The sequence below is a fragment of the Triturus cristatus genome, chromosome 4_1 (genome assembly GCF_964204655.1).
Source record: "Triturus cristatus chromosome 4_1, aTriCri1.1, whole genome shotgun sequence".
Taxonomy (NCBI): Eukaryota; Metazoa; Chordata; class Amphibia; order Caudata; family Salamandridae; genus Triturus; species Triturus cristatus.
In genome coordinates, this window is record NC_140585.1 from 516,567,662 (window position 1) to 516,580,669 (window position 13,008).

At 44.5% G+C, this 13,008-nt stretch overlaps 1 protein-coding gene across 7 annotated transcripts in view; it reads left to right on the forward strand.

The window, feature by feature from the left end:
* Positions 1 to 13,008, forward strand: part of IRAG2 (inositol 1,4,5-triphosphate receptor associated 2) — a 1,211,571-nt gene that overhangs the window by 632,322 nt on the left and 566,241 nt on the right. For all 7 annotated transcript variants that reach the window (XM_085652757.1, XM_085652760.1, XM_085652761.1 and 4 more), the window contains one exon: positions 5,253 to 5,314. In XM_085652757.1, the coding sequence (XP_085508883.1) occupies positions 5,253 to 5,314 (62 nt within the window). The remainder of the gene's footprint in view (positions 1 to 5,252; positions 5,315 to 13,008) is intronic.

A 13,008-nucleotide genomic window follows, 5' to 3' on the forward strand; every position in this document is an offset into this window, starting at 1 on the left:
GGTTTTCTTCAGCTCCAGGCAGCTCTCTGTTCAGCACCAGGATGAGCTGTGTATCAGCGTATGATATTGTGCTGATCTGATAGGCGGAAATAAGCTCAATCAGGGGCACCATGTACAGATTGAAAAGTACAGGGCTCAGACTAGAGCCCTGAGGGACCCCTGCGCTGATATATTTTTCCTCAGAGCTGAATTCCCCTAGTACAGTGACTTGACGTCTTTGGCCAAGAAAATTTTTGAACCATGCCAGCACTACCTCTCTTATCCCTGAGTTATTTAGACGGTCACTCAGGATAGTGTGCGAGACCGTGTCGAAGGCCGCCGACAGATCAAGTAAGATCAGGACGGCCTTCTTCCCTTGGTCCATGGCCGTTCGCAGGGTCTCTGCCGTGAATAGAAGGGCGGATTCGGTTGAGTGTTTGGCCCTGAAGCCAGATTGGTTGGCATGCAGGATGTTATTTTCTTCCAGAAATTTTGTGAGTTGTTTGTTGACAAATGCTTCAGTCAGTTTAAACAACAGAGGGAGCAGCGAAATGGGACGTAGGTTGGAGAGGATAGTCGGATCAGACAGGGGTTTCTTTTGCAGGGGCTTGACGGCTGCTAGTTTCCATTTGCTAGGGATTTCAGCCGAGGAGAGTGAGGAATTGATAATGCTGTTGATGGGGTTCACCTTGTTAACCAAGGCTTGTAGGAACGAAGGGGGGCAGGGGTCGAAAGGAGATCCGGATTTACTCAATAGAATGGCCTAATGAGACTCCTCTAAGGAGATGGGGTCAAATGCGTTAAAGCAGGGCATATTGGTGTTTTCCTTGACTGACTCCCGCCTTTCAGTTTCTGAGGCGGTCAGTATCGGTTTTGGAAAGTCCTTGACGATGTTTAGGATTTTCTTTTCAAAGTAGTTGGCAATGGAGTTACAGAGGGGCAAGAATGGTGAGATTTCCTGTGAGAGGGCTCTGGGGTTGGTGAAACTATTTACGATCTTAAAGATTTCTTTCTGTCCATTATCAGAAGAGGAAAACCCCTCTAGGTAATAGGCTTTTTTTGCCAGCTTAATTGAAGCATGGTACTGCCTCCGGGCAGCTTTATAGATGTTACAATCGTTGGCCTCATAGTTTCTACGCCATCTTCATTCCAACGTTCTAACTTCGCCTAATTCCACTTTTAACGCTTGTGAGAACCATGGGGCACTCTTTTTATTTTTCATACCGCGTGAATTGTTTTTTGAGCTCGTTGGATCTGAGGGCTTGCTAAGTGACATGATCCATTCACAGAACAGCTGGTTGTCTGTCGAGGTGTGGCCAGTTAGTGTGGGTTTGCTCTTTATTGCTTTCCCTAAGAGATCTGGCTGGGTAAGTGATATTTTCCAGTCAGGTTTGGAACTCCTGGTTATTTTCCTAGTGGTTTTCCTTGGAGCATTGTTTCCCAGTGACAGGTCAAATGGGACAAATTTATGATCTGACCAGGATTGGATGCTAGGGGGGTTTGATCGTCAAAGCGTCTGAGTTGGAGCAAATACAGTCTAGTATGTGGCCTGCGATATGAGTAGGTTCCTGCGTCATCAATTTAAGGCCGAGGACGCTGATTATGTCCATGAAACAGGCTACCCCTGGTCCTTCCGGGGAGTCTAGATGGAGATTGAGATCTCCAAGCAGCGTAAAGTGAGCAAATCTGAGCGTGAGCTCGCTCAGAACATCACCAATGCTTTCCAGGAAATCTTTGGGATGGCCCGGGGGACGGTACACCAGGGCACCGGAGAACGTAAAAGAATCATGGATATTTAAACAGAAGGCCATGGCCTCTGCACCCTTGATATCTGGTAGCTCATACGTGGTACATTTCATGGTGTCACGATAGATGATGGCCAGCCCTCCTCCCCGTTTCTTCTGCCTATCCAGATGTTGAATTAAGAAGCCTTGCGGGAGGGCCACTGCTATATCTGGATTGCACCAGGCCTTTAGCCAGGTTTCTGTGATAAGGAGCCAATCTAAATCCCCCCCCTCCATGATCAGGTCATGGATGTGTAGAGCATTCTTGCACAGAGACCTAGCGTTAATGAGCCCCCCTTGCAGGACAATAGGCCGCGGTTTATCATTGGGTGCTGGCTCTGGGGCAAATGTGGCTTTACAGTGCTGACAGCCGACTGGGCCTACCCATGTGTCAGGGTTCAGAACATTGTAACAATGTATAGAGTGATTATTGAGAGAAAGTATGAATTCCCTGGAAATACCTGGATCTATATTTTGGGGAGTGGTATGCCTGGCCCCTGGTGCCTCCCTGGCGCTGACGGGCGCAGACGGGCAGGACTCTGGCACGACTCCAGCGCGGACCCGGCGCGACCGCTGCGCGGAGGCATGCCCTTCCTCTTTTATGCTGTCCACTGGGAAGCGTCTGACGCTTTCCCCAACCTAAGATGGCCGCCGCGGTTTAGATCAGAAACGATTAACAAAAAATAAGATTTCTAACTGCTTCAACTGCATTGCGACTTCATCTAGTGTTTCCATCTTTTGTTCAAGTCAGATAATCACAAGGTTGTATTAAGTTTTCCTCAGGCTTGATCACTTTTTTATGTTCCTTCATTCTTCTTGTCCAGCCCACACCTCTACATTTAATTGCTTCTAGGAGTGGATAGAATATACATGGCAAATGTACTAAAATTGGATAGGCCGGTTTTGGGGTCTTGATGAAATCTTTAGGTCTTTGAGTGTTTCCTTAACCGGATCAGTTATTGGAAGTGGTGGACAATGTAAACAGTTCACATAACTTTATTAATATTCTTTGACTTCATATATTGTCCAATCGAATTGGAACTATAAACTTCCATGCTGACATTCTCTATTACCGAACTGTCTAAATCAGGCCAGTCCAAGTTGCGTCCAAAAGGGCTGATTTTAGGAGAGTCTTCAAGACCGAGTTTAGTTTGTGACTAACCTGAAAATCTGGCATTTATCTGACCTTCTACAGTTGGGTACCCCTGCCTTCAAAAATATTTATCCAGTGTGCATAACTTAACATGAGTGTGTGATGAAAGAATATCTGTGGTTTATGTTCCACTTCAAATTGTATGTTCTCTCACCCCCTCGCTGTCATATCCTTGTTTCCATAATCTCGTTTCAGCCTGCACGGACTCAAAAACCACACATGGAAAATGGGTACATGCACAAATTACACCCACCTTTCTTTTGCAACTTGAGTCTGCAGTGCTTCTCTGCTCCTTGGAGTTATGTTTGAGAAATATCAAACGCTAAAAATCCTTTATATTGCCCGCAGTTAAAATAAATACCTCTATCTAAACGCAGTAAGTATATATTTGAAATTTTCTCCTCTCAAATGTTGGGGCTCAAACCCAGACAGGTAGCAGACGGAAATGTGAGCTTTTGTATGTCTCAGCTGCACAGTGATCTCATTTAGGATGGCACCCCCTAAAATATATTGGTCCCAGAATTCAACAGAACTTTGGGTTCAGAAACAATAATTCAGTGAAGCAGGTGGTTTTCTTTTACCTGATTACTTGGCCTCTTCTCTTGAACGCCCAGAGTGAGGCTTACTCCATAGGCACTGGAATCTGGTTAATGTGTGGTGGTGGGGAGAGGGGGCGGGCGGCAGCACCCCCAAAATAACTATGCAGGCTTTCTGAATGTGAATGAGGCGACTTGAAAATGGGTTTTTATCTAGTTAGATTTTCTGTCCGTTCAAAGAATGAGGTCAAATTGCGTATTTTTCTTTTAATATATTGATTGGTGTTTACTTTTCTTTATCTTATTGTGCAAAGTGTGAGGATTGTGTATAGTGAATTATGTTACAATCTCACTGGTGTGAATGGAAAGGCGGTAGGGTGTCGTTTTCTTTCTAACACCAACCCAAATTTAAATACTTGTAAATGAACTTGTACTAATGTTTCAAAATAAACAGCTAAGCAGAAACGACTATTTTTTTCTTATTCTGAAGTGTGATGAAAACAAATATTTTAATAGGATCTTAATGAAAATCAAATACTTTACTTGGTGATAGAATGACACATTTGCGGAAACATGATATCCATACGTTATCCTTTGAGCGCTGTAGAGTTTTCTCAGTAAAACTGAATATCTGTGCAAAGTTAGTGGCCGTTTTGATAGAAAATGTCCTGTCTATAAATGACCGGGTGCTATCACAACATTCCTTAGTAATACCTTTGTGACAGTGTGCTCCAAAATGCTCCATGCTCCACTTTACCATTCTCCTGCTAAATGTGCGTGGCTCATTTGCAACACGTGCTCCACATGTAATTCTTGGATTTTTAAGAATTCCTAGGAGTGCAGTGATGTAACATTGATGGCAACACACCCAGTCTGAAAATTGTTCCAGCACCACTGTCTCACTCATTAAAAGTATATTTGTTCCATTGTTTCCCATTTCCACAAATATTTTCATATACCTTATTCTGTTGAACTATCTAAGAAAGGGGGCTTGGTCCACTACAGTCAGGAAGGACCTACTAACAATAAGCAAACAAAGTGTAACCTGACCTGCTGTTTGGTAAATGCTTTTTTAAAGAATAAAACAGTCTACGACCTTTATCTTATTTGAATGGTCTAATGCAATTTAATTACTTTTGTACAGAAAAACCATTCTGAAAATCATACATTGTGTAACCATGTCTTGTCAAAGATACGATGTTTCACCAATGACAAAATACATTTTTGAAACATAAAACAAACATTGTTGACGTTAGACAAACTAATGATTACATTATAACCAGTCAAAAAACAATTCAAAACATAACAGCCTATTGTGTTCATAAATTCATCATTTAATGGCATATGTATATGATGAGCATGTTGTTTTAAATGTTTTCATGTCCGCTAGACGTGTAAATGCATTTCCAGTAGGGTCACAGCCTTTGTAGTTAATTGTTAAGAAATGATGAATTTATGGACAAAATAGGATGATATGTTTTGAATTATTTTTTGACTGGTTATGATTTTCAGAATGTGTTTTTCTGTATGAAAGTAATTAAATTGCATTAGACCATTGGAATAAGATAAAGATCATAAACTGTTTTATTCTTTAAAACCGCATTTAGCAAACAGCAGGTCAGGTTACACTTTGTTTGCTTAATATTATGTTGAACAGCACTGCCTAAACTATCACAAGAATTCAAACCCAGTAAAAGTGTAAATAGTGGAGCATGTACAATTATGTTTCTCCTGTTTGAATTATTTGAAGGATTTGTGAGAGATTTACTGACATTTCTATGTATAAAATGTTTTTTGTAGCTTCCCTTGATGCCATGAGAGAGAAGTTGTTTACAGCACAAGTTTGTGGCTTGTTGTGTCAGGTATGAGGTTAATCATATGGCTAGTGGGGAGCACTGACACTTTGGAGGGTTCTGGATTCACTGCTTGGAGTGAACATCAGTGTACAACAATTGAACTCCAAATGTCTGCTTGATACCAACCACTAATATCACAGCGGGTACTTTGCATGCATGCCACTACTGCTCTACAAAATGTAGACTAAAAGGATTACTAACATTTGGTTTTTGTTCATATTTATAATAAGTCTTTTATTTTGACACCCTTTTGTGGACCTGATCAAAATTATGCATGCACTGTCTCTTGTTATCTTACAGGGGGCTTAGAGGTCACCCATTGCTTATCATTGGTTGTCTTAGTTGTTACTCTCATTTGTTTGGTTCTTGTTCGTCAGCTTCTGTAGACTACTTTCCACTGTGTCCCTCCCATTAAACATGGATGCATTACTTGTGTACTTCCGCTGATCATTTTTTCAAGCGATACTTGTTTCTTTGTTACAGCAAGAATATGTGCTTTTCACTTGGCTCTGTTGTGCACTGCCTCCCTCTCTATGGTTCTCCCGCAGTCCCACCCGTTGTCCACATGGATGCTCCATGCCTTCCACCTGCTTTCTGTTGTCCATGTGGTTGCTCCCACCCACTCTCCATTGTCTGTTATTGTCCCTGTCCTTGCTGTTATCTGTTGTTGCCCTTGACCCTCCCACCCACTCGTCGCTATCTGTACGATTACCCCATATCCTCCCACCCACCCACTTGCCATTGTCTGTATGGTTGCCGTCCAAAACTCCTACCCACACTCTGTTTCTGTGTGGTTGTCCTCAGCCTGTCCCTATGACCCTCCATTATTCGTCTACTTAAGATTTTTCATGGATCAGAACTATTGGCTTTTCCAAAGCATGTTCTTCTAGATTTCTGCAGCTGGCACTTGACATAAATTTGGCTATTGGGGTCAGTTTATTCCAAGTTGGTTTTTGGATGTGTCCATGCACATTATTAATGTGCCACCTTACTCTAAGTATTACATCAAAGAAATGTTTCTTTTAGTATATTCTTTTCCATTATCTAAACTCCATTCTTAGTTTGTACATGTGATTCAGACTGCTTCCCTCTTCCACTGTCTCTGCAATATTTTTTTTGTTGACAATCTGGTTGCATGAGATCAAGTTAAGTTCTAAGAACCAGATGCGACGGCTCCGGTTATTTCTTAAAGTATTTCCCATTGGAAACAAGTAGGCTACACCATACAATAGGTTCCATTTAGTTGATATGCAAATAGTATGCTACTGCCATGTCTTGGCTCTCTCCTTTGCGCAACTCAAGCAAACTGTGCAGCCTAGTGGCGAAAAGGGAACATGCTTCTCTAGCAGTTTAACAAAGCACAGTGCTTCGGGTCCCAGACATGCAGACCTGCATCCTACCAATGTAGATGTGGGCAAACTGACAGACTCTTTCCATAAATCTTTTTGTACTGGATCCTGCATTTCACACTGCTACGTCAAGAAGTCGGGATCAGTTTTCCTTTGAAACCAATATTTTCATGTATGTCTCTTCTGTTTTCAGTTTGGGTATTTCTTCACACAATATTATGGATTCATGTCTAGCTTGCCTTTTCTCCTCTCTAGCTACAGTCATGGAGTGCACATCTGCACTGTGCGCGCTATCATCTGGTTGTGGTGCCCCCAGAAATTTCTGCAGTGCATGCAGGGCAAGGGAAGCTGATATTTCGCAGGGGGGCTGCATTACGACCTGTATTAGGCCACTATTTCTGCTCTGGGTAAGAAGACCCCCTTCAGTTTTGTGTGAGCCATCCTCACCAGAGGCTATTGGCAAGGAATAAGATGACAGCAAACATCAGGGGTGAGCTGCCGCAGACCTGCCTGCAGTTGCTGGGAACTCAAAGTTCCATAACCCCCTTTGCGCCATCAGCTATGACCTATTAGATGTTTACAAGGAGTGCTGCAGTCCCGCAGCGTGGGATGCCCCTGGGACGTGCCCGGGCAGGCCTATCTGTGGCTGAATGAGGCCGGGCTGAGCCACCCCTCCAACTTTTTCCTTTTGAGTGTAGGGTGAGAGTTCCATCTTTATTATTTCTTTTGCCTGAATTTAGCTGAGATCATCTAATTATTGGAGGATTCATGGACTGGTGTCCCTGTTTCAGTACACTACCATCCATCAAGGATCCTGCCAGGTATGCTGGGTCCTAAGCAACTGTAATACTTGTTACAATCATTGTGCACTATAGCAAGGCACCAATGAGAAAGCGAAAATGTTCTGGAGGGCGTCCGTTTGCCACCCCCTCTCCCCTAAATCTACATCTGTGGACAGAATGCTACAGAGGGCGAGGGGGTTGTGGCAATGGAAATAGTTGGCGGAGAGGCTCCTTTCTTTGGACATAGAGGCACCTCCGCGGACATTGACAAGTCCGTCTGATTATATCACTCTTACAGCCACCCCAAAGGATGAGCAAGTGTGATTAATGGGGCTAACAAAGTCATTGACCCTTTGTTTGATGCTTTTAATGGTAGTCTGCACTCCTCTAGCTGTGCAGAAAACATACAAACTGCAAGGAAAGTGCAGAGGGTTGTGTGGAGCAAGCAGATCAAGGCAGGGGAGCATGCCGAAAAACCACCCGTTATTCCTGTATCAATCATACCTTCAACAACAGATACCAGTCTGATTAGACCAACTCACAAACAGGCTGTGTGGCGCAGCTAGCAGGGGAGATCACTGAGAATGTAAAAACTATACTAAATATGGAACTTATACCAATATATACTGGCCCGTCTCACAATGCTAGAGAACCTGTATGGACATTTTAAGGAACAAATGTCAATTACAAGGTGCAACAGGAGGCGTTTGTGTTACCTCAAACAATTCTGCCTTGCCCTCTGGGAGGAATGTACAGTGCTATGATCATAGGGACTTCCTCCTAGTTGTACCCCCGATTATGCCCCCTATAATACTAGGATCTAGTCCACCAACTTCTGCCAAGCCTCCGGCTGAGCGTCACTGACAAACATTCCAGACTAAGGGAAAAATGTTATGGGAGTCACAGGCTGGTGGGCCGAGTCAATCGTCACACTCTCCTATAAATATTAACTTACTACCAGCATCCTCTCCATACATGGCAATTATGTCAGGTGTTCCAGAAATACATGAAGGACAGAGTGAAACTCAGGAGGAACTGGCCAATAAATGCCTGAATTGACTTATGAGGAATAAGAATTTTCAAACCTCACTGGCGCAAAACATACTGCTCACACACAGAATCAGGTGGATTGGGAAAGGCTGGGTGGATCGCCCTGGCAAATGCATTATCATTAACTTCATAGACCCCCAAATTGGTCTGAACACTCTTAGTAGATGTTGGGTATAATCGGGAGCGGTGTATAAATATTGTTCCTCTGCCCCCCTTAAAGAAGGAACTTTTTGATCCCACCACCTCAGTGCCCACCTCTTGTAATGACCTCTTCTAATGTCCAACACTGGCATAACAGGACCTGCAGTATCCCTGTCTCTAACTTGATGCCTTTGGGTAACTGCTGCGTTGTAAATTTAAAATCAAATCATATCTAACAGGTTTGACACACTGGAGGGAGTGGACTGACTTACCAACAAAATGGGTATACAGAGTATTACCATGGGGGGGTGATAATGAAGGAAAACATAGGGTCAGGTCTATAGGTATAGGTATAGGGATTGATAGTAAGGCTTTTTCTACCCGCCAAAAAGACAGTGAGACCCAAATCCAGTATCATTGCAGATCAGCTGCTAATCCTCAAGGTAGCCTATATGCCACAACCACAGTAGATTCTTTATCTCACACTGTAGGTCATCAATCTGGTTTAATGGCTAATAGTATGGTCAATATAGTTGCAACACACTACTTGGCTCATAAACTAGGAATAGGTAGAGCTAGCATTGAAAGTATTATAAAAAAAAAACAGAAGACATGGCTCCCCTTTCAGAGGGAAGCACCCAAGGAGCATGTGGTGGTAGGGAGACAACAAGGACGACCAGGAGCGGTATAAGGCCAAAACAGAAAATAAACGTTATTGTTCTTTGTCATAAACAGTCTCTGTTGCCGGTTCTTCGGTCCTCTGATGTTAGACCGCGGGTACTTCAGCCCACGTCAAGGGGATGATTCCTCGGGGAAATAAAAACAAACGAGAAGGCCTTTTTTGGATGACTTGTCCATCTGCACAAGCTCCAATGGGTCTATGGAGTGAGGGGGGGGGTCGCAAAACACCCGGTTAACACCACCAGTGTCGCTTGTTTGCAGGCTATCGCTTTTAACTCGTTAACCTCCTTCCCCCTCCCCTTCTCTCTATTTCAGATTGCTAGCGTCTGATGGCTCTTTGAAGAACGGTCCTATGAAGCAATCACGTACCTTCGGTAGCCCTGCTCCTTTGGGAGAGCGGCTGGTCCTTTCGCATTGCCGGAATGGCTCTAGTTCTCTTCTTGGTGTTTCGGGACGACCTCTCGGTTGGGCGTACCTCTCCAGGATCTTTTTTGGGATCATCCTGGTACTGTCCTCCGGCTCTGTCATGTCACAGGGCTCCACACAATTCTGGTCCTCTTTCTGAGAGTCTTCTTCACCAGAGAGGACTTATTCTGCTGGAGGGAGGCTGGATATGAGGTCCCTCACAGGGCTGTCGGAACTGCTGATATGCCCATGTGACTCTATCAAGTGAGAGGGCCCTGAGTTCAGGAAGTGAGGCTGAGAAAAGCCCTCATCCAGCTTGTCATCTATCATGTCTGTGGGAGGCTGGAAGCAGAGTAAAAGAGAGACATAAGGGGCAAAGGTATCCTCGCGATCTTTCTCCCCTTCGACCCGACCAGGTACGTCATGACAGAGTGGTACCAATTCGAGAAACAACGCAAAAGATCCTGACCGTAGCTCAAGCTAATCTTGCAGCTAGTGATCTTGTGGAACGTTGCTACCCTTGGATCTATAATTGACTTACAGACTTGGGCTTCTTCATTAACCAATTCAACATCAGCCATTTTCAAGATTCATGGCTAACTAAGAAAGAGGAGTGAGGTGATTTTTACATTATAGTAAAGAGGCAACAGTTAGGGGCTGGGGCAGACCTTTGGGGGGCCTGGCCTCTTGGATAGATTCCCATCTTGGGTGTTCACTGACGAAGGTAGAGACACCATCAGATTGATATTCTATGAATAAACCTCCTGTTCCCATCTCAATTGGATGGTTTCATTTACAGTGTATATTTAAGATCTACAGGTAATGGGCAGGAATTGCCAACCATGGATCTGCTTGCTGCACATATGGCAGCCTTACTGGGGGAGGCACGCAAAATAGTGGGTGGTGATTTCATCTGCTAATTTCAGGCCCTAACTGTGACCCTAAACAACCTTTCACAGGTGGAGGATGGGGTCTGTAATGTCCCTGATCTGGCCCTGTGCCCCATTAGGAAATGGTCTCCACTGGGTGTACAAATATACACCCTAACACTAAATCAAACTTTCCCTGCCAATAATGGGAGAACCTCAAATGAGAAGAATTCCTGTCAGTGTGTGAAGGATCTCTTGGAAGAAAGAAGGGAAAAAGGCCAACTGTCTCCAGTGATCTGATGTGATCCCACACCAAACTAAGCACAAGCAATGAAATAAAAAAACAGAATTGTCTTCTGTCTCTGGCTCCAGCCGAGACGTCCTCTTTGACCTGTGACTGGGATCATTCTCTCAGCTTTAGCTCTTGTATTTGTTAAACTGCTCAGATTCTGAAGGGGCAGGGGACTGTTGAAGACTCCAGATCATGTCACAGTTCCATAAATAACCATCACGCAGACGGTCATTCAGGACTCCGTCGGTTCAAGATTCTGCATTGTCTGTTCTCTTATGAAGGGAGTGTTTGTTGGCAAGTGCAATGGATACTAATGCTTGGGTTGATCTGAATGAAAGGGGTATTAACTTTAACTGGAATCTTTTTCTTTTAACCTGGGTATGTGGTTCATCTTCCTCTCGCACCTCCTGGTTTTGAGTCCTATTTGAAGGCCTGGCGTGCTAATTTGATGGCTTGGGGGGCAGCCTTGGATCCTCCAGGTCCATAGGCTCTAAACTTACTTAATTGATCAACTCCTGCTACCAGAGACTCTTACCCTCATTTTGAGTAGTAATGGTCTCTCTTGCTCTCTCGAAAATTGGGAGGGATTGCTCATTATCCACAACTCTGCCATCTGGCATTTTAAAATTAGCAGTGGTCCATTGCACAGTATGGTGGTGTCTCGCATCAATGGGTTCAGAGCCAGAGAACCGACCGCTTCAGTGTGGGTCTACATTTCTCTTTTGGGAGGGAAATCCCTAAGCTGGTCCTGCTACTTCATCTGTTTGATTGAGCAAGGTTCCCTGTCCCTAAGGACAGTGTTTAATTTGAGGCGGTAGTTGCTGGTTTGGGCCCCAGCACTCACTTCAATTTGATCATTTTATTTACATTACTTATATTTACTCATCAGATATTTCCTGAGAGTAAGAGAGCACAGTCTTGGTTTTTGGTGCACTAACATTTAGTAACACAGACCGGGGGCATCTGAGCAGTGCTTTGGGCACCGGAACTCATTATTTTGCAACTTAATCACCAGCCCTGCCAAGCATCACGCTATAGATGTTACTCACGCATTTCAGTGCAGTGGTCCGCATCACTGCACTGACATGCATTGTCACACATGTCAGCTGTCTACCTGAGCGCTGCTATTTAGCACCTCCACTAGGCAAAGCTTTTATCTGGCAGCGTGCACTCCTTGCGCTGTTTGAGGGAGGCTTGGGGGCTGGCACAGCTCTCAGCTAGCTTTGGCAACAATGGTTTATCCCATACCACCTCAATTTTAATTTTACTGGTGACTTCCCCTCACAAGAGTCTTCGGTCTTTATTTTGTTTTTACCAATCACCGTCAGGTGGGCCCTGCCGCTTGCGGTGCTCGTGCACCACAGTTTAAGTTCTTTGGCAGTCAGTGTGAGCCAGTAGCCCACTGCAGCTTGCACCATGTGGCCTAGCGTAATAATGCTGTAGACTGAACTCTGACTGCGGTTAGCTGCAGGAGAGTAGTGGTGTGGTATTCTGCAGCCTGGCCACCCTGCAGTAGACCAGTGCAGCTGTGATGAAGCAATGCCACGCAAGTTGTTTAGTGACCTGGACTGTGGTACTGTCCGGCCCAGACCAGCCGGGACAGTGCCAAGGGAAGTAGTCACGGCTGGCCCCCCGTACCGTCTTGGCGCTCACTGACACAAAGTAAGTGTCACTGTACTAATCTTCTCCTTGGCTTCCTTGTTCAATTCAGCCCCTTAAACTAAAAGTTACATCTGAGCTCTTTGTAGCACTTACACTTCAGTCTACAGAATTCATTTTGGCCACGTTTCCAATCTGGGCCATTAGCTTAGGGAGTACCTCGTGTTACTGGGCCTGTGCAATTAATAGTCAATAGTCATGCAGCAAGTTTTGGCATGTCTTTGTCACTTTTCAGTACCAGAAATGGGTACTGGCAATTTACATGAAAACATTACTTTGCATTTTCCCCTTGTCGCCTGCCCATTGGCCCGCCGTGCACAACACTTATGTTCGTCTGTGCTGCGAGTTTGTTTTGGCGGGCTCGGCACAAGATGTTTTCCCTAACTGCAGCTGCCCCCTTCAGTTCATCTGAACATAATCGACAGGCGGAGGGATTTAAATTTCACCCTTACCAGTGAAGCACTCCAGCCAC